General features: G+C 35.9%; 1 protein-coding gene across 7 annotated transcripts in view; it reads right to left on the minus strand.

Moving 5' to 3' along the window:
• The window catches only part of LOC137631761 (DNA-binding protein RFX2-like), a 375,379-nt gene that overhangs the window by 137,384 nt on the left and 216,122 nt on the right, over positions 1 to 21,873 (minus strand). For all 7 annotated transcript variants that reach the window (XM_068363701.1, XM_068363700.1, XM_068363703.1 and 4 more), the window contains one exon: positions 10,773 to 10,898. In XM_068363701.1, the coding sequence (XP_068219802.1) occupies positions 10,773 to 10,898 (126 nt within the window). The remainder of the gene's footprint in view (positions 1 to 10,772; positions 10,899 to 21,873) is intronic.

A 21,873-nucleotide genomic window follows, 5' to 3' on the forward strand; every position in this document is an offset into this window, starting at 1 on the left:
ACCGCGAAGTAGCGAGGGTTCACTGTACAGTACATCCATCTTTTGTTAGTGATGAGCTTCAAAACGCTCTTGGCAACACTTGTCTTGTCTTATAAACTTCAAAAATCCAGTGAATCCTTCCTTGGTCATGGTAATTCTGGTCCTTCATGCCCCATTGCCAAACCTAACCAAACCCCCAAGGCCAATCTAATATTAATAGCGTTTCATTCACTGAGGGTTTTGAAAGTATGGTGTAATCTACAGATTTGAAAGCCTCACACAGAGCTTCAAACTCTTTACATACTCTTGTTCCTTCTGCTCTTAAACCCTAGCAAAACTACAATCCTAATAGCTCTACTATTAGACAACTAGATTGTGAGGTAGAAGACCGAGTGAATTGTCTTGATCATAATATTCCTCCACATACAGTACTAGCGTCAGAGCTTCTCATCAGTCTAATAATACCTATGTGGATGGCATGGCGTATCATAAGATTCCTTCAAACTCTGAGAGGTGAACAAAGTTTCAAATAAAATTGATTGTTTTCATCATGTTTCTGAAGAGTGTACTCCGTTCAGTTGCAAGCTTGGCCACTTGCTCATCTTAAAATAACATTACCGGGGCTCATGTAGACACTAGTACATCCTAAACCAAAATGATTCTATGTGCTCCCACTGTTATACCCCTTTCTAAGGGTAAACAAACAGAAATCATCTGATAAACACACAAACTCTGCAGGGCAGGAGAATGAGAAAGAGGAAAATTCAGAAACAGACAATGAAAGTGAGGAAATCTCACCTTTTCAATCTTTACATAAACTTTTTGCTAGGATATTATTATTATTATTACTTCCTAAGCTACAACCCTAGTTGGAAAAGCAGCATGCTATAAGCCCATGGGTCCCAACAGGGAAAATAGCTCAGTGAGGAAAGGGAATAAGGAAAAAAATATTTTAAGAACAGTAACAACATTAAAATAAATATTTCCTATATAATCTATAAAAACTTAGAAGAGGAGAAATTAGATTGAATAGTGTGCCTGAGTGTACCCTCAAGCAAGAGAACTTTAAGCCAAGACAGTGGAAATCCATGGTACAGAGGCTGTAGCACTACCCAAGACTAAAGAACAAGGGTTTGATTTTGGAGTGTCCTTCTCCTAGAAGAGCTGCTTACCATAGCTGAAGAGTCTCTTCTACCCTTACCAAGAGGAAAGTAGCCACTGAACAATTACAGTGCAGTAGTTAACCCTTTGGGTGAAGAAGAATGGTTTGGAAATCTCAGTGTTGTCAGGTGTATGAAGACCGAGGAGAATCTTTAAAGAATAGGCCAGAGTATTCGGTGTATGTGTAGGCATAGGGAAAGTGAACCGTAACTAGAGAAGGATCCAATGTAGTACTGTCTGGCCAGTCAAAGGACCCCATAACTCTCTAGCGGTAGTATCTCAATGGGTGGCTGGAGCCCTGCCAACCTAGTACCTGAAGAGATTGATTCAAGTAAGTGCAGAAGTCTCTTATTCTACCAAATCAGAAAAAAGTGGCTACTTCCAAGAGAGTTTACAAACCTCAACTTTTCAACTTCGTTATGAATAGATTAAAAAAAATTGTTATATCAGATTAAGAAAAGACTGACGATTCAGGTTAACGTTCAATGCTTAGACCCTATTTAACACAGAAACATGCTAATTTGTACAAGACTAACCAATTACCTGACCTCATCTATCATTGGAATTTAGTAACCAGTCTTGATCCAATCAATGTGCCTCATACAAAAAATCACCAATTCAGTTTGTGCAAGTTGGTCAACTAAAGAGATATTATTTGTAGGTAATCAGATAGGACAAGTAATTGAATCACTTTCCTTTGCAGAATCTATTATAGGGGTTATTTCCATGAATACCAGGTTTTGGATGTAATTTTAGATTTACTTGACTTGCTTAGATAAAACTGTCAGATGGGAACACCAAAGCATTATCAGCCTTTGTGTGTTTTAAAATTGAACAGATTTACAGATCTATGATAAATTCAGTATCAAAGGCACAAATAGAGAATTACTTTCTACTACTTTGGGACCTGTGTTAAATGGAATTAAAATTGCTAAAGTAGTTGCTCAAGTAGAAAACAGAACTCAAACCAACATCCTGAGGTCAGTTTTTAGAACTACCCAACCTTCCAATTACAGGTCAGATTTCTCAAACCCTGATGGGCTAGCAAGGAGGTCCTTTTATTTAAGAAATAACACAACAGCATTCCGTTACAGAAGACTTTTCATATTGATTGCCAACCGAATTCAAAACCCTCATCTTAGAACAACATGACGGTCTTTTCCACTGAAGTCCAGCAGGGGAGCAAAACTGTCCCACTTCTTCCCTGTTTGCGAAAGACAACACCCCAACCTGTAGGTATTGACTGTAGTCAAAGAAAGCTAACGAATACTGCTAACTATCAACCTGCCTTTACCAAAGAAACTGATCCTGTATCCAAAAGATCTTACTAATACAGCAAAAACTCAGTTACGGCAACTAGAAATTGTGAAGCTTTTAGAGAAGGATGTGATAGAAGAGTTTATAAACTCTTCCCCAGGGTTCTATATCAAATTATTCCTAGTCCACTATAGTTCATGAGATTGAAGACCCATTCTAGATGTCTCAGCTCTCATCAAGTTAAATGCTTGCAAAGTTCGCCATGGAAACACAAGACGTTCTTAGAAGCATTCAAACAAAAAAATTGGATGTTCTCGTTAGACCTTACTGATGCATATTTTCACAATTTGATTCATCTAAATTCATGGAAATACCTTTGCTTTGTCAACAGATCAAAAGTGCATCAGTTTAAGGTTCTATGTTTTGGACTCGGGACAGCCCCACAGATGTTCACCAGAATGATGGCCCCCTTCTCAAAATGGTTAAGTTTCCTGGGACTAAGAGTTCTTTTGTACCTGGATGATTAGCTAATTTCAAACATTTCATTGAAGATGATTTGAGTTCAAGAAGTTTGGTTACTAAGTTTAATGGGTTGATTGGGTGTCTTATTCAATATCAAGAAGAACCCCTGGATCCAACGCAGATGATTCTATATTTGAGAAGAGGATCAATTCTTTTCTTCTTTTGCTACATAGATCAAACATCAAAACACGTGTTGGTGCAAGTTTGAATGAGGCTTATAGGAACCATGTTCTCAGAGAAATTTGTTCCATTGGGCCATCTGGATATGAGGGTTTTTCCATTTCATCTCAAGTCATATTGGAACAAGATCCTGTAACTATTCCATTGATGGCAAATCAATTTCACCTACTGAATTGGTGGGATGATTGAAGTTAATTTATTACTAGCTTATCTATGAATATGAGGTTGCATTAAATTTTCAATTTAGAATTAATCAGAAACATCATCTTCTTTTTCTTCTTCTTCCTGGCCGTTATCCTTACATTAAGGAGTCGGTAGCCTGGTGTGCCCTCTCCAATGCTTTCTATCAAAGGCATCCTCTTTTCCACCAAACCTCTTCTCTCCATATCATCCTTCACTTTATCTTGCCATCTAATTACCAGCTTTCCTCTTAATATTCTCCCCCTAACAGGTTCCTCTCAAGCCCTCTTCACTCCCTCCTCAACATCTATCTGTAACATGTGCCCACACCAACTCAGTCGTGACACTCTTATCATCTCTAATCTTTACCACACCTGCCATTCTTATTTCATCATCTTCTAATCTTTCAAGAAGTGATATTCCCATAATCCCCTTCAGCATTTTCATCTCTGTTCTCTCAAGCTTTGCTTCCTCTTTTCATATTAAACGCCAGGTTTCTGATCCATACATTGACACTGATGCTATAGATCATGACTTTTACCTTGATTGGCCTTTTCTTATTACATAACACTCCTGCTACCTCCCTCCACTTTCCTCATGCAGTTTTTATCCTATTCTCCACTTCAGCCTCACATCCTCACAATCAGAACATCAGCTAGATCAGAAGTAAGATTTAAGATAAAATCTACAGTACAGTATCTTTAAATACTTTAATAAACAATCTGGATTCCCCTATTTGAAACCACAGTTTAAAAAGTTTGTCAGAACAATATAGACTAGATTAGTAATCCTTAAACTCATTGTATTATTTTTCTTAAATTTATCCCTCTCATTCCTTCAATGCACCCCACCTACAACAAAGTGGGAGTCAGCAATATGAACATCAGGGGAGACTCATAGATATTAACAGAATTTTGATAATAAAATTGATTTCTATTCTCACCCTATATTCATATACATGCCCACCCTCCTCCCCACTCATTCATATGTATCAACAGGTGGGATAATGTTAGACTTCAAAACTGAAGACAAAGGTATTTGACACAGCAACCATGGGTTTCTTACCACTTACCACCAGAAGGTTCAATTCCTTTGTTAAGGGAATGTATGTATTGAAGTGAAAGAAAACAGAAGAATGTTTTAATTTCTTAACTTTTACAGGTAACTGTTGATTAAGCTAGGTTTCTGGAGAAGAAGCAATAAGAGCATCATGTGAGTATAGAAATAAGAAATTTTATAATTAAACTTCTGTATTTATTATCAAATGTTTAAACATGAAAAACAAGAGCATTATGTAGTCAGAATGATAGGTTGACATTAGCAAAGTATGTAGTAAGAATATATTGACATTAGCAAAAGAAGTCTTTGTTTTTTCATAAATATTTTTCATAAAATATATCATTATAAATTCATTCACACCAAAAAATTTTCAATAAAATTCCTTCCCTTTCCTATGGTATTAATTGCTATTTATGCCTTTTGCTGCACTAAAATGTGAGGAAAATGAACAAAAAAAATTCTATTTTCATGAACCTTCCCTGATGTTTATATTGCTTCTCCAGAAGCTCGGTTTATTGGCATTTACTCATAAGATTTTTTTTTACATTTCTCATTTTCTTTCTTTTCCATAGAAACATGCCTCTAATAAAGTCATGAGGCTCTATAACTAATCAATGGCAAGAAGCGAAGTGCCAGGGGATCTTGTCTTTCAGTTGCAACAAATTGACGGATACCCTATCTTCCAGATTGTTAAATTTTTTTGCATTTTTAGCTGTCTTCCTCTGGATTTATTAGCAATTTTTTCAATGAGTTAGCACTGTGATTTAGATAACCATTATGAGGAGTGCACATGCTTCACTGTTCCTCTCATGAAAAGTATGTTCTAAACTCTAGAGCAATTTAAACTTGGTTTAATTCAGGGGAAATCCAGAGAAGACTAGGCTACTTGAATATGGTGGGGATGGTTACAATAATGACATACCAGCACCATTCTCTCATATTCACTTAATCAGCCAAACTTCATAGTGATGTACAGTACTTCAAAAGCTCTTAATTTTTTTAGCTTCCTTTTGGTAGTTCTCAGAAGGCCAGAGAGGTTTTGATTAAAGGTGGTCATTTTGTTCTTACTTGCCTGGCTGCTAACCCACCAACTTCTAAAGTTGGGTCTAGTGGTAATCGTGTTCCATTCAGTAAGGGATCTGAATGTTCAATGAGTGTCTTACAGTCAAGATTGTCACACAGAACTTGGAATTCTTTAATTACTTTAGATCCTTCTGCTGCTGTATCCTTGCATTTCCGCATTCCTAGTAACTCTTTTAGATAATAAGATTGAGAGGCAGAAGAGCAAGTAGGTAGTCTGTATCCTTATATCCCTCAACTCGCTAAAGTAAGCCTTCTTAGCAACCTTACATTTTTCATGTTTTATTATTCTTATTATATATAAATACTTCATTTGATATATAATAACTACAGTTGACAATACTGTTTCATATGTCAATGATGTGGCATATTGTATAATTCACTTAGCTCTTAATGTTGCTGACAAGTTTCATATTTCAGATGGCAGTACGCTTCCTTTGCTTGCTAGCTGGGTCACAGGTTATCTTTGCTGGGATGAATGTAAGCGCTATTCCTTAGGATACGTCCAAAATGAGTCTTACTGACAAATGCGCAGCAGCTCCCACACCAGTTGTAAACAAACAGGAAAGACAGTAAGAGAGGAAAACACCAATGGTGATGAAATATCGCTTTTAATCCTTACGTTTCCTTATTGCTGAAAAGTTTGTTAATAAGTTGTTTAAGATAAGTTCTGATGATGTGCTTTTTTCAAAGTACACATTCAGAGACAACTTCTTCCTAGACTATGTGTACACCTCAATTCTGTCTTTTCATGGTTGATAGAATAATTCTATTGTCATCTCATTACAAAGAAATGCTGGTAATTCTAGTTCTCGGTTAGTCTTTTAAGCCTTCTATACATCAAAGATGTTTTGACTTGTTTATTTTATGGCTAATCAGTTGCCATCTTGTTCTAGACTTCTATTTGATTTCATACCTTTATCCTATAATTACAGCTAATTAATAAAATTCCTTAAATACAAGGTTTGCAAGCTGGTATAATAAAGTAATGTTGCTTGAGTGTAATAGAGTACTATAGTAAGTGCTCTTGAAATACTTTACAGATTCTATTAAAGGAGTTACTGTATTTCTGTTTTATAGAAGAGAAATTTACTGACCTTTAAGATTTAAATTGAACTAACTGACCTGTTTTTAAACTTAATTATCTGACCTGTTTAGATAATACTGTTTCAGAGGGGGCTTCCAAGGCTATATCAGCCTTTGTCTGTTTTATGATAAATATAAGATAACAGGTATGTCCCACATTTTGAGGCCAGTTGTAAATGTAAGTAAAGCAGTTGTTAAGGTGGATTCTAAAACTTGAGCTAGACTTTTGATACCCTTCCTTAGTCAGTTTCTTGTTTTTCTTTTACAGTACTAATTTTAGTTCTTTAAGATGTTTTCTTCAGACTTGTTAGTAGTCACTGAGCTGTTGTGCATATAAATTTTGTTTTGAGTGATCAATGTATGCTTCGTGATCAGATTAAAGAGCAAAACATAAATGAAAGCTTAATTTTAGTTATAGGGAATTCCAGAAAAGGCCATGCTTAGTGATTATAGAGGGAATGATGATGATAATGCCACTCCCACCTTGTCTTTGTTACAGCCTAAAGAGTTTAGTTTTGCTATTCATAGACTTATTAAGAATTTAATGTTGTTACCTTCTTTTGCAGAACCTTAATAGGCCCATACAGTACTGTATTTTTTTTTTACTGAAGTTAACATTTCAGGCCAAATCTCCCCTGTTTCAAATGCTAGCCAAACTCCTCAAGTGGTAGTTAGTGGTACCAGTCCACCTTTTAGTAAGTGTTCTTGATAGTACACGACCCCTGCCTCTTTTTTAATTTAGACCCTTCTCTTGCGTAATCATCGCACTCCCACATTTCTAACTGCTCTTTTAGAATAATTTGTGAGGCAGAACACCGAGATGGTAGCCTGGATCCTCATAGCCCTCCCAATGCTAAATTTAAGTGCCTCTAAACAACTGCTTATTCTTTATTTGCCAAGATGGTAGTCTGGATATTTTATCACTCAATATAATAGATGTCCTATCATCATTATGTGGTTGGGAGGTATTCATCATTCCTTGATAATATGAAAATTGTGATTCTTCAAACAATATTCAAACTCTCTAAGACTAGGAACGACTAGTGGTAGGGAAGACCATGGCGGTGTTTTCAGACATCTGACATCACTTACCTACATAAGGAACTATTGGATAGCAGAGGTACTATTAACTTGAGAGGAGTAAGCCTTATGCCTCAGTTTATTCCAGGAAAATCAACACTCATATCAGATCAGCAGAGCAGAAAGAGTCAAGTGCTTTCAAACGAATGATCACTACATCTGTCAGTACGGTATGTCCAGAAATTTGCAAATGATGAGGTCACCAAAACAAAGTCATGTTTGCAACATCTTTCAACAAAAGATACAAGTGATTTGTTCATCTGTTTCAGATACCTAACACATAAGGTAGATGCTGTGTTACAGATTGGAGAAATCTGAATCTTTACTCATTCCCTTCATTTGCCATGTTTTAATGAGAGTGAAAAAAATTATGCATTTCTGCATACAGCAAATGTACTGTATTAGCTGCATTCAGGCTATAAGGGAAATGGACTGTAGATCTGTGGCCTTCGCTGTCACTGTACAAACCAATCTCCTCAGATAATCAATTTCAAAGGTGATTCATCCACACCCATCTGTGCTACATATAACCACATGGAGACTATCCATTGTATTCTCAGAACCTAGGGTTTTAGAATCCATCTAGATCATTTTTTTATAAGTTCTAAGAGACAGTCTACCATTGTTTTGGATCAAAGATATTGGAATTTTTCTTTTTAATGGTGCTAATCTAATGTATCAATTACTAGAACTAGCTAGGATAATAATGATGAATGTTTTACATTTCCCTTTCATGAAAAGAAATGTTCAAACTCAACCTCTAAGGAATATAGATCAATTCTTAATTCTGTAATTAAGCATCTGAGATTAAATCTATCCATTTCAAGTACAGTATTACAGAGTATGTATTTAAGGCTTTTAGTATTGTAAGGCTTCCAGTAATCAGGTCTATTAATTTCTTGAAATTTGGATATAGTTTTCCAGTACTTTAAATGTTCAACTTTTGAACCGTTGGAAAGTATTTCACTTATAGATTTCATAGCCACTATGCTTTTTCTATTGGCCTTGACTTCAGCTATAGGCATAATAAATTGCAATTGCTTTCTTTTAAGGTAGGCTTTAAGAGCATACAATGATTTTGTCTCTTTTTGTCTCCATTCAGAGGAAAAATTATTTTACTACTAAAAGTCTGCTGCAGTTTTTTCACATTGTTTTCTGGAGATGAATGTAAGCATTTCATCAAAAAATAGATTTCTTAGTAAGAGATGTTTAGTACTATTTGGAAAAAACTATGGACATTAGAGAGTGTGTCTAATTTGTTTTGTGGGATTACAGTTCCAATTCACCCTTTGTTAAAAAATGCAATGTCATTTCTTTTTAAAATTCTAGACACAGACATCGCAAAGAATTTGTTCCAAATCTTATTAAAGCCTTGAAATTGGGGGTCAGGATATTAGGAGTAAACCTACATGCCTTAATTTTTGCAAATATATTTTCTTGAAAAGGAGTCTAACAGTAGCTCAGTGGTATACAGAGTCGGTGTTCCCTTCACATTATTTTGAAGAATCCTGGTTTATTTTTCAAGATTGCTGTACTTTAGATCCTATAGTAGCTGCTGGCAATGTAGTCTATTAACTTTTCCTAGTCCAGTTAACCTATAATTTTCTTCTTTTCAAAAGATTCTAGTTTGTTACATGGTGTTGAGGCTATATAGATAAGATATCATTTAAACACAATTCTAAGTTCCGTTTTTCTAATGTCTATAGAAAAACATCAAACTGTATTTCAAGATGGTTTGTTACTATTAATCTAAACCAATTGGGGCTAGAATTTCAATTACTTTATAAATAACCTCTTTACTTCACTAGCATCCCAACTCTATCAGAATGCCAGATTCCGAAAAATGAACATCATGAGAGGTTCATATAAATAAATTGAATTTTATTAATAAAATTCTTTATTTTTATACTCACCTTTTTTTTATATACATACCCACAATCCTCCCCAATGACTTGTAATGTTAAGAAGATATGGAATAGTTTCAACTTTAAGACTGAAATAATAAGAGCCCTTGGCACTTTACTTCTTGCCAGTAACTGCTACAGTGTTTCATTACTTAAACAGAGGCATATGTCTATTGAAAAGAAAGAAAAGGAGAAATTTCTTAAATTTTAGGGGTAAATGTTGATAAACCGTGCTTCTGAAGAAGAAACAATATGAACAGTAGGTAAGCATAGAAATAAATTTAATTATTAATATTCCATTATTCCTTTTAGGACTGATTCAGGGATAATGTAATTTTTTTTTGAAATACCACATAACACCCTGCATATGTCATCCCAGTACCCATGGACAAAATATTATAGTTTTTTTTTCATATGTTATTTGACATCTCTGAATCTAAAGGGGTGAAATGTGAATGGCTATATAATAAATAGAAATATTCACTTTTCAAATGGCTACAGTAATTCCCTCTTTATTAAACACTAATGAAAGCAATGAATAAAATAAATATTATTCTTAATGCATTGGTACTCAAAAGGTTTGTGATACAATGGTTTCATCGATACTAAGCATGTACTGTACAGACTTTTTTGCCATTAAGTACTTATTAAACAAAACAGTACACACACCAATATAGTTAAATAGCATTTAAATTGCATTATCTACAATATTGTCTTTAAAAAAAAATAATCTAAAATTATAATCTCAGACACTTGATGTCTACAAGAGGTGGATATGTAATGTATATGAAAACAAATACCTACAGTTGAGCATATATCGTCTTTTATCTAATATATTTGTGTTTGTGTGATTTTTAACTTACAAGGTGATCCTGGAAACAAGCCTTTGTAAAAACAAGGGTCAAATATATTAGCATGAAAAAGAATCAGTCAGTGATAGCACAAAGACAAAAGCAAAGAAAGGAAGTTTGCTTTTTAATAAACATGCACAAACTGGGATAAAAAAATTAAAGTACAAAATACTAAAACTGTACTCTAAGAAGTATGAACTTCAAGAGATAAATATGTTCTTGACCATCTCTACTAGCTTGAGCAAAACATTTGCTCAGCTTTAACAACAACAATTTTCTACATCCCTTCATATATCCCTTCCTATAATATCTTCAACAAACCATGCTACTAATACTAAAGTAAAAACAGTATTCTTCATTGCCAATGCAACTCTGCCACTCAGTCAAATCCAATCCACATGACATATATTCAGTACATTATTTGCCTACTTACAGTTTGGGGTGAGGCTCGGGTTGTACTCAAGAGAGGATGAGCTTCTCCATCTACACCTTGCTGAATAACATATGGGCTACCACCTGAAGTTAAAATCTGCCCACTCACAGGACTATTTGCAACCTCCTGTTAAAGCAAAAATTTATACATGAATATCATCAGAACAAATATTGCAAAAGTTACTAAGTAGATGTCTGGTATAATTTGTTAAAGAATATATGTGTTTAATCTAAATTCATGTTTTAGTATAAAATAATTTTCTTCTGTGATTCAGTGATGAACATTTTAATTATCACTTCATTAATGGTCATTATGACTTAACAAATTCTATAAAATTATTGAAGATAAAAATTTCATATACAGTACCCCAATTATAGTAAAATAAATACAGATTTTGTCCAAAATAGTGGTCAATATTTCAAAAACCTTGCAAATTTGAAACATTAATCAATATGGGAGATTTATGTTCAGATTAATTTTCCCTTTGCCTACACACACACTGAATAGTGTAGCCAATTCTTAACATATTCTCCTCTGTCCTCATATACCTGACAACACAGATTACCAAACAACTCTTCTTCACTCAAAGGGTTACTGCACTGCAATTGTTCAGAGGCCACTCTCCTCTTAGTAAGAGTAGAAGAGACTCTTTAGCTATGGTAAGCAGCTCTACTAGGAGAAGAGCTGCTTAACAACATAACAATCATTTGACAAAAAAAAAAGACAATACTCCATTATTCCAGAGTAAAGATGAAGTAGGCAGCTGTAAACATATATATACCTGATACAGAATTTTATCAAATTGTATATCTAAATTCTGATATCAGGGACGATACAATTTTCATACACATTTTTATGCCCTAAGTCATTAATTCTTATTCACCCGTTCCAGAGATCCTCCACATTGTAGAGTAATTTCAATACAAATGAGAAAAACTGATACAGTTGTAAGAAATTCCACTTTAAAATATATAAAACACCTTATACAAATTCCAAACATTGTTTACCAAATACCAAATACTATTCAAAGAGGATATCTTAAGGTTGTTCATAAATTTCAGAAGCAAGGAATAGGTCTCTGCAATGTTCTAGAAACTGAACATATGCACATATGCTTAATGCTCAAGCATCCTATCCTCTCAGGCTAGATGGCTGTGTAACAATTACATAGTATATAACAGTAGCATATAACAGTATGATTACTGATACTGGATCCTTTAATACACTTCTAAACACTGGTAATTACTATGTAATTGTTACACTGCACGTAGAAGGCTAAGGAACAAGTGAAAAAAGAAATGACTTATCTGTTTACCAAGGTTGAAGGAAACTGAATATTAAATCTAAGATAAGATTTTAACAAATAATTTTCTAATTATAAAAAAACATCCTTAACACTGTACAGTTTAGTATTTTTCCATTGCATGAAAATTAAACGATGTAAACTAATTTTGCAAATATGGGCTGGACTATATACTCATTATTTCCAGCATGCAACGTTTACGTAAATATTTCAAAGTTTGTACAGTATATAAGAGATTTAATCAATCCTCAAATTATATTTTCTTACAATAACTCTAATGGATACCATTATACAATGGGAGTTTCCAATTTGAGTTTCACTAGAAGAAAATATTCAGAGTGATTTTGATGCTTGGTTCAGCTTTCCATGCTGGGATAACTCAAGTTTCACATGCTGCACATACTTTTGTCCAAAAATAACAAATTAAGACCTTTGTTAAAAAATGTAATTTTCACTATCTAAACATTTTCTTATCAGATGAGGATACACAACCTTTGCCAATATTCTACAGAATCTATGCCATGTCTTCTCACAGGAAAAAAAAATCAAGATCTTTAAGAAAAATATGATAAATTGAAGCATGTGGTGAGTTTCTACCTTCTTGATATATTACAGTAATTCACAAATCAGATGTAGTACCAATATATTAATTTCAGTCAATGTATCAATATACAATGTAATGAAAAGTGAGAACTTTTAGTGAAGGAGATGAGGGTATTAATAGTGAACTAACCCATCTTCCAAATAGTCATTCCTCATTTGAGCCAGTCATGTGTTAAGGCTCTAGTAAACACAAAAGATTTTCAAATGACATAAACACTAAATTCTTTTTAAATTAATTTGTATTTTATCTAGTACAGTATTTAAATGGGTTTACTTCCATTTCATTCTTGCTACGATCAGAAATAAGGAAATCATGGGGTTCTTGTAACATTATATGGGTGCCAGCATCCCACCCAAGCTGGGTATTACAAGCTAAGTCAGCGGAACTTGCATTACTTGCTCCTGGTCAAGACTTGAAGAGTGGATGAGGTGGGACATATAAATCAAATGACAGGTTCTATAGCTAAGAAAAATACAAATTATCTTATAAATTTGGAGTTTGTTCCTACGCGAAATACAAACCATCGTCATTTAAATGGGAGTCTTCCTTAGGTGGGAGGAAGCCTTATTGAAATAAAAGGGCATTTGTTTGACCCTTGACCAAAAGGACAAAAACAAGACAATCTCGACTGGTTCGTACGAGAGAAAAGGTCGAGATGTTGGCCTCATGAACAAGAGGCGGGTGATTGAGTCTCTGTCCCAACTTTGTGATTTTGTATGTACAAATTTTAAAATGAAAATCAATACAGTATGTTGAAAAAAAAAAATTAATTATGTCACAGTAATATTTTTACCTATATAAGTGATCTTCCATGCTGATACTCTAAAGGAAAGGATGCTCCAAAAAGAAGAAGGGAAAATACACTCCTTCTACTCTTATACACACTTATGCAGAGAATAACGGATGATGTGACAAAGGGTTAACACTCCATCAAAGGCATAATTCTCAGACTATTTGCTGTGCCCAAAAAGAAAGTATCCCGTGATCTGTGGGTGGAGTCTTTCAAGTAATGTTTGGTGAAGGTGTTGTTCAAGTAATGTGTGGTGAAAGTGTTGTTCAAGTAATGGTTGGTGAAGGTTGTTTGTCTCTTACAAACACGAGCTACTGAGCAGTTTCTGCAAAACACTAAAATTGTGGTAACACTACATATGTGATGTGATTTGGGAGGGCCCACAGTCGGATGACTTCACATAACCAGAAAGATATGGTGTTCTTGGTTAATCTCTTATTATTATGACTTGTGCTTTAAAACAAGTTAGGGATGGATGGACAGAAGGGAGCAGTTCTTTTAAGGTAACGACAAACTGCCCTTACAGGATAGAGTAACAAACTGTCCGAATCATCAGTTACCTTCTTGATCACTGCAGAAGGAGTCAAATCTATTATCATTAATTGATACATTTTGGTCTTGGCAACAAACTCTAGTACAAAAGAGAATGACAGACCTTTCCACCCGCTGGAGTGTGAAACGAGATAAGATATGCCATGTAGCTTGCTCACTCTCTTTGAAGAGGCCAAAGCTAGAAGGAAAACCGTATTGCGAGTAAGGTCTCAATCTGAAGCTTTGTGTAGTTTGTGAGGTGCCATCTTTAGGGACCTCAGGGGTTCCTGAGGTGGGCAAGACTGCTCAAAACTCTTTATCAAAACTGAAAGTTCCCACTAGGAAGAGAGATCGATTTCCTTCAGTCTTAAGACCAGGCTTCAGCCTGAGCGATAGCCTTTAACCGCTGTAACCGAGAAGTTTCTCTTTCCGTAGGAAAACTGAAAAGTCTACTCAATAGGCAGTGAGCTGCTTCGTGAAACTTTATCATGGGAGGTTGACTTAGAAGTTTTGGCCAATCTGGAAGTTCCTGAGAGAAGATCTGGGTACCACTCCACGTGAATTCCCTTAGGCGTGACCAACATTATTCCTAAATTTTGTGATGACGTGACTTTGTTTAGTACTTGACGGATCAGGCAGAACGGGGGAAAAGCATAATCGTTCATTTTGCCCCACAGGCGTTGGAATGCATCTTCCATCCCCGCACCTGGGTCCTAGATTGAAGAACAATACAAAGGGAGTTTGTTGTTCAGACGAGTGGCAAATATCTCTATAATCAGGGGAACCACACAAAATCAGGAGACTCGTTGCCACTTGAGGATTCAAAGACCATTCTGAACCAAATATCATCTCTAATCGGCTCAGATTGTCGGCTATTACATTCCTCTTCCCTGGAATGAATTGTATTGAAAGGTGAACAGCATTTACGGCAAATGCTGTACTCCCACTGCTAGCCAACATAGCAGAAGGGATACAAAGCCCCACTGTTTACTAATGTAAGCCACTACAGTCATGTTGTCTCTCATCAACACTACCGAATGATCTATGATTGTCTCTGAAAAGTAGAGTAACACTAGGTACACTGCCTTCAACTCTAGATGATTTATATAGAAGGACTTAGTCTTTCTGCAACCATGTACCTGAAATCTGTTCGTTCCTTAGATGGGCTCCCCAACCATAGTGAAAAACATCTGAAAAAAGAAGAAACCAGCTAACAGATTCTTTTCCTTGAGCCACCTAAGAGAAATCTGTCTTCAAGTCTCGAGAGATCTTCAAAACACCCAATCGGAATTTGATACTTGCGACCATTGACTCTTCAGTGACCATTGAAGAAAGCGAAGCTACAGCCTCCCAAAAGGTACTAGCTTCTCTAGGGAGGATAGATGGCCCCGGAGCTTCTGCTATTAGTGTGCTGGTACGAAATCCTTTTCAAGAAAGGGAACTACAATTTGTCTCAATCTCTGGACTCTGTTTGAGGATGGATAAATTCTGGCTTAGGCTAAAACTATATCCATGACTAAGTACCAAAGGTGGCGTTGAGGGACGAGACTAGACTTCTTGAAAATTAAACGGACCCCCAGCCCCTTGCAAAAATCGAGCAGAGGTTCCTGTGACAGATGAGTTGTGATCTTGACTCCGCCAGGAGAAGCCAGTCATCCAGGTACCTCAAGAGTCTTATCACCATGAGCGCATGAGCAGAGTGAACAGATAAATGAATACCTGTGGGGCTGATGCACTTTCTCTCTGAAAAGGAAACATAAGTACGTTCTTGACCTCGGATGGACAGGGATTTGTAAGTACGCATCTTTCAGGCAATCGTTCTTTCTTATGATTGGAATTACCATGCTTAGTGTCTCCATCTTGAACCTCGTTTAGAGCACAAACTGGTTCCAGCGGGAAAGGTCTATGACAGGTCTCCAGTCTCCTGTCAGCTTCTCTACCAGGAAGATGCTGTTGAAGAAACCTGGAGACATGTCTAAGATTTCCTCTATTACATACTTTATGAGCATCTGTGACACCTCTTTCTCTAGTAAAAGGTCTTTCTGAGATTCCTTCACATAAAATGACACAACTGCCGGAGTTGGAGTTAGTGGGGTACAACAGCCCATGAACAGGATGAGATACCCTGAGCGAAGTACTTCTACTGCTCAGGGATCCACCTAGAAGAAATGATTTTGCAGGCATCCCCCACCACTGGTAAACTGGGGAGCAACGGGAACCTTTACAACCTTTCCTCCTTCGGACGGAGGGATACCCTCTATGACAAAAGAGAGCTGCAGAGTTTTGTCTTTTAAAAGATGTTGTATTCTCCATTTCAGGTAGAACACGGCCCTATGGTACCTGCTTGAAAGGAGATGGTTTTGTAACTTGTTGATGAGCTGCAAAACAGTATATTGAAGCCCTTCTTAAAAAGGAAGTCTGGCTAGAAATGGCTAGAAAAAGTGTAAGGTAGTCAAATGATATGGAATTTCTCAAAAAAGGAGCATTTCCTTGAGTCAATAGTTTAGTACACTTAGCAAGTACTGCATCCCCACTCTTGAGGATGCAGTTACTCCAAATTGAGCCTGTGCTGTCTGGGGGAGAACCAATTCTAGAGTTTTCTCCACAGAATGTATTAAATCCTCATACTGTCTTTTGATCTCTGTATCATTAAGGTTCTCTGAAATAGCAAAATATGACACAGCCCTTGAAAAACTGGTCATGCCAGAAACAAGCTTGGAAGGCTGACATAGCTTCAACTTCTCTATTTTGTAGTTCAGGAGTTGAGAGCAGATGGGGAAGATGAGATGATGTGTCCGGGTTAAATTTGGAATATTCAGGTCAATTGGATGGGGCTCGGTTATGGATCCAGTAACAAAAAATTTCCTATGCCTCAATAAGGTAGGTGAAGGTAATTTCATAAATTAACTTAAAGCTTAGAAAAGTCTCCAAATCAAACACTTGCTTGTTTCATAATACCAGTGTGCCTCTAGCTTTGTTTGAAAATGTCATGTCAAATTTATGGCATATATTCTGAGGATCTGGGAAGTCTCAATCATACAGCGCCTCCCTGAAACTTGGGAGCTTGGTGGTTCACCAAGCCCATCAGGCTCATTGCTTCAAAAAAGTGGGAGGCCTCCCCAGGCCTTAATGCTGGTACCTTTAAGGGGAAAACTCCAGAGATATCGACCATTATCTTTGTTATTTGTTCTGGAGAGTCCTCGACTGTAGTTGTTGGATTGGGAGCTCTAGTACAGTATTCTGTCGCATTCTAGAAGTACTCGGTTCTTGTTTTGGAAATGGGCATGCATTTTTCACTATATCTGGGATGTTTTTCCTTTCTCTTCTGGGTTCTGAAGTATGAGATTAGGCAATAGAACCTGAACAGAAAGGGTTCTGGTTAAAATGAGTTTGAGTCTCATGATCATAATAAAGAGGGAGAAGTGAGAGTGGGCTTTATCTTCTTCTTTAAACTAGAGACCTGTGGAGTAAAATAAGACCTGCCTGGTGTATTCCACCGAAAATGTCAAAATCTTGGTGCTGAATAATATGGAGGGTAGTCCGATCTCTGTCTCTTAAAAGGAGGTTGGGTCCAAAAGTCTGTACTTTCTGCGATACAAGGAAATGGTGAGTAAAGTTCAGCCGTCCTTTTCATCTCCCAATTCTATACTTGTTTTGGCTTTGATTTAAATTCTTTTGAAGCTATTTTAACTGATCCAGGCACAACCATAGTTGGGGCTAGTTTAGTACAGTATTATTATTTCTAGAGTGACCTGAAAACGTTAAGTCAATCTAGCGGAGGATTGAAAACTAGTTCCCAACATGTCAATATAAGTTGTAGTTGCTCATGAAATAGTGGCCTCGCATAACGCTTGTGAGCGTGATATGGCAGCGTGTTCAGCTGATGCGTCTACTTGGGGATGCATGACAAAGGTAGCACGTCCAGAAGGCGCGCTACTACTTGTTTGCATATTCCTTGACTTAGATGCTATAAAAGTATGTTTGTCTGTACCTGTTAGGAGAAGCAAGCATGGAACTCATTTGTGAGTCTGAGGGTGCAGGGCTAATATCCCACTCGTACTTGGACAATATGACCAAACCTTTAATTCCTTATGACTACCTAAAATATCTGAGAAAGAAGTGGTCTTCCCTGGAAAGAAACTGGTTGCTTCTTTTTGAGGGACAGACTTACTTTTAGGGCTCCTAGGAGTTAGAGGTAGGTCAAACTTATTTTGAGTACGGATAGTATGCTCCTTCTAACAACGTTTTTTCTGTGCCTGCAGAAATAGGTTGTCTATTGCGTCTCGGCGCAGAGTCTAAGGTGGTGAATTTCTAAAATTCACACCAGGGAGAGATCCTGTATTTTGGAGGAGAAAACTCCCTGATTTGCAATATTTGAAATAAAGAAGTGATCCCCTAGCCAAGCACACTTATGGGGAAGATGGAGACCTGTCAAGGTTTATATATGCTGGTGAGACTAAATGGATTTTGAGCAAAGCGAAAAATCTGTTTTTGGGTGAGATAGCCATGTCGTCCTGATGGAAGGTTCCTTTAAGTAGCTTTCTAAGGGATATTTTGCTACAGTGATACTCCCAGAGAATTAACCATAGGTCTCCAGAATTCTAACTCCTGGCGCGAGTATCCTTAATATATCTTTAAGGATATCGCATAATATCAGGGGGCGTATTTTTTGATACGACACATAGCAATCTTCACCCCGAATAGATTTAACTCTTTGAGGGGGAAGAGTGGCAAACGAAGCTGAGCCGTTATCAAGGTACCCGGTGGACCCCCTCCCGGTACTACTACGGCCCTTCATTCCTTGTTGCATTTAAGCAGGAATAGCCGCAGATAGAGTAGTTTCGGGTGGGGTCTTTTCATTAAATATTTTATATATATATATATATATATATATATATATATATATATATATATATATATATATATATATATATATTTATTATTTTTTTTTTTTTTTAAAAGAAGGGTGGGTCCATCAGGACGACATGGTTATCTCACCCAAAAATAGATTTTTTACTTTGCTCAAAATCCGTTTTTTGGGCTCGGCCATATCGTCCTGATGGAAGCTTACCAGAGAATTAACTTGAAAGTATTATATCTGTGGGTTTGTACAAGTGCCTTTACTTTGAATGAGTTCCTTATATCCTAGACCTTTACATATACAGTAGGGTCCCGAATTACACGTGTTCTAATTACGCGATTCCTCAATTACGCGATCGATAGTTTTTAAAAATTAATTTTCCTGTATTTGCGAGGAGCATTCTAAATCCGCGAGTCAAGCACCGCGAAGCGTAGGAAATCTATTGTTTTCTTAATTGTATTGGGGGGGGGGGGGTGATGGTTCCTCGATGTCTGAGAAGGGGGGGGGAGAATGTGAGAGAAAGATTTCTGTTCAAACATTTTAAGACTAGTTTTGGATGAAAAATGTTAAGGTTTGCCCATCTGTTGTGTGAACTTGTCGCTAGGCCTAGCCTAACTGTCCAACACCTATATGTATAATATTCCATATTTGTACTAATTAATTTTTATACTTACGTTGTGATTATGGTGAAAAATCCTTATTCATTAAACTTTAAATTAAAAACCATCAAAATAAAGACTATTTTATATCATGCTACTGCCAAACATGTCACCACAACCAAACCCATTACTTTGTTTAGTACGTTCCATCGCCGATCATAACGAACTCGCTAACCAATTTTAACATCTGTCTATAGGTTAACTTTTGCGGCAAAAGATATCTTACCAGGTACTATGTAATAATAATGTTATAATTAATGTTTTATTTATCCTTAGAAAATCAAAATATATGAAATATGAGCAATTTTGTTTCGTGTTGTTTTTTTTTTCCCTAAAAAAACGCCTTCTTAAAAGGAAAACGTTTTTTTTTTTTTACGTTTCATCGTCGATCATAAACGCATTTACTCCTGAAAGTGATATTGAAGAGCTTTTACTAAAGATGTTATTATAAATAAAGATTATAAATAGGTGGTAAAATATCTATAATTAAAGTGTAGCAGCATCAAGAAATGTTGGGGTTCGCCCTTTACATAAGAATGTACTGTACATTGCATTAGACAGAACGTAGAAAAAATCAATTAGGGAAAAATCGGTATTCGATATTCTCTTCATCAGCATCGTCATTCGTCAATCGGGCTTTTTATTTTTTTTATTCTCAGTCGCTAACTAGTTATCGCACTGTCAAGATCTGCACACATTCCGATAATTCACATTTGAAGGTTTTCTGGGAGAGGATGGATAGAGAAAATACCGAACTATATAAAATGTTTTTTTAACCTGTTAAGCGTCACCCACGTGATAAACCGTTCACCACGATCTACTCGGTACCGCCTTCAACTGTATATTCCGTTCATGACTTTAATTGCCTTTTACAAGCCGTCAGTCTCGTGATGTTACTAAGTATAGGATCACCACTTGGCAACACTCTCAGCATATGGGGACTGTGAATAGAAACTTATATGATGTCTGGCAACTATTTTTCTGAAGGTAGCTTGATGTTACAAAACTCTGGTTTGAACTGGTTTCCTATCAGTGCGCTCGGGCGTTCATGCATAAGTGGTTATTTGTTGTTCCTTTTGTAATGAAAGGTCTAAAGAGGAAGGTTATTTCTTTAGATGAAATAAATGATATTCTTGTTGTGGAATTTGATAATGATAACCTGTTTGATAATGAGAGCACTAGTTCTGAATCCTCCAGTGATGAGTATATTGAAGAAACAAAGTTTTCTTTCGATGTCGAAAGCGAAAATGACTTCTCATTACCGAATGACTGGGCAACGAAATTTCACAAAACTATAAAGGGAAAGGAAACGCCGAGAGAGAGAGAGAGAGAGAGAGAGAGAGAGAGAGAGAGAGAGAGAGAGAGAGAGAGAGAGAGAGAGAGAGAGAGAGAGAGAGAATAAAGTGGATAAATAATGTACAAATGTATGACGAACATATTTGAAAACTATACAGGAAACGATATGAGAGAGAGAGAGAGAGAGAGAGAGAGAGAGAGAGAGAGAGAGAGAGAGAGAGAGAGAGAGAGAGAGAGAGAGAGAGAGAGACCTATTCCTTTCCTTTTGTTGCTTATCCAGGCGTAAGATTTACGATTGAAGATAAAAAGAACCCATTAGAATATTCAGTATTATGTAGCCATTTGAAATTAAATAATAGTAGTATTAATTGTTTTTTTACTCAACCATTTAATTAATATCCCTACTTTTAACTATAATTACGAATTATAAGCATAAAGAAATTATATTAACTTTGAAAAATTATCATTAGCGAAATGACCGCTCAGGGCAAAAAAAGCGTGATTATCGTACAGCAGCCTATTGCACACTTGCGCCTAGTGGCCGTGTTTATTTGTGGGAGTGTCATGATGGATATACAGTACTAAACTGTAATTTTTAACTATTGCTAGATACGTACTGTATCAAACCTTGAAAACCCTTTTTTGTTTTTTGTATCTATAGGAAATAATTCTACATTCGGAAAATACTGAAAACAGTAAGCTATGCATAGTACAGTAGTAAATACTACAGTCATAGAAAATTATCAAAACTTTAACAACTTTTTATTGTTTTATTTATCCATAAAAGAAATTTTGTACAGTATTTTATAAAAAAAATCTATAAGAAGGATTTCTTACAGTATTGTTAAGATAAAAGCTACAGTATATATATACATATATATATATATATATATATATATATATATATATATATATATATATATATATATATATATATATATATATATATATATATATATATATATATATATATGTAATATATACATACATACATACACACATACATACACACACAGTGTATATACAGTATATATATAGCTAGAAAGCTAGAAATGGA

The sequence above is a fragment of the Palaemon carinicauda genome, chromosome 40 (genome assembly GCF_036898095.1).
Source record: "Palaemon carinicauda isolate YSFRI2023 chromosome 40, ASM3689809v2, whole genome shotgun sequence".
Classification (NCBI taxonomy): domain Eukaryota; kingdom Metazoa; phylum Arthropoda; class Malacostraca; order Decapoda; family Palaemonidae; genus Palaemon; species Palaemon carinicauda.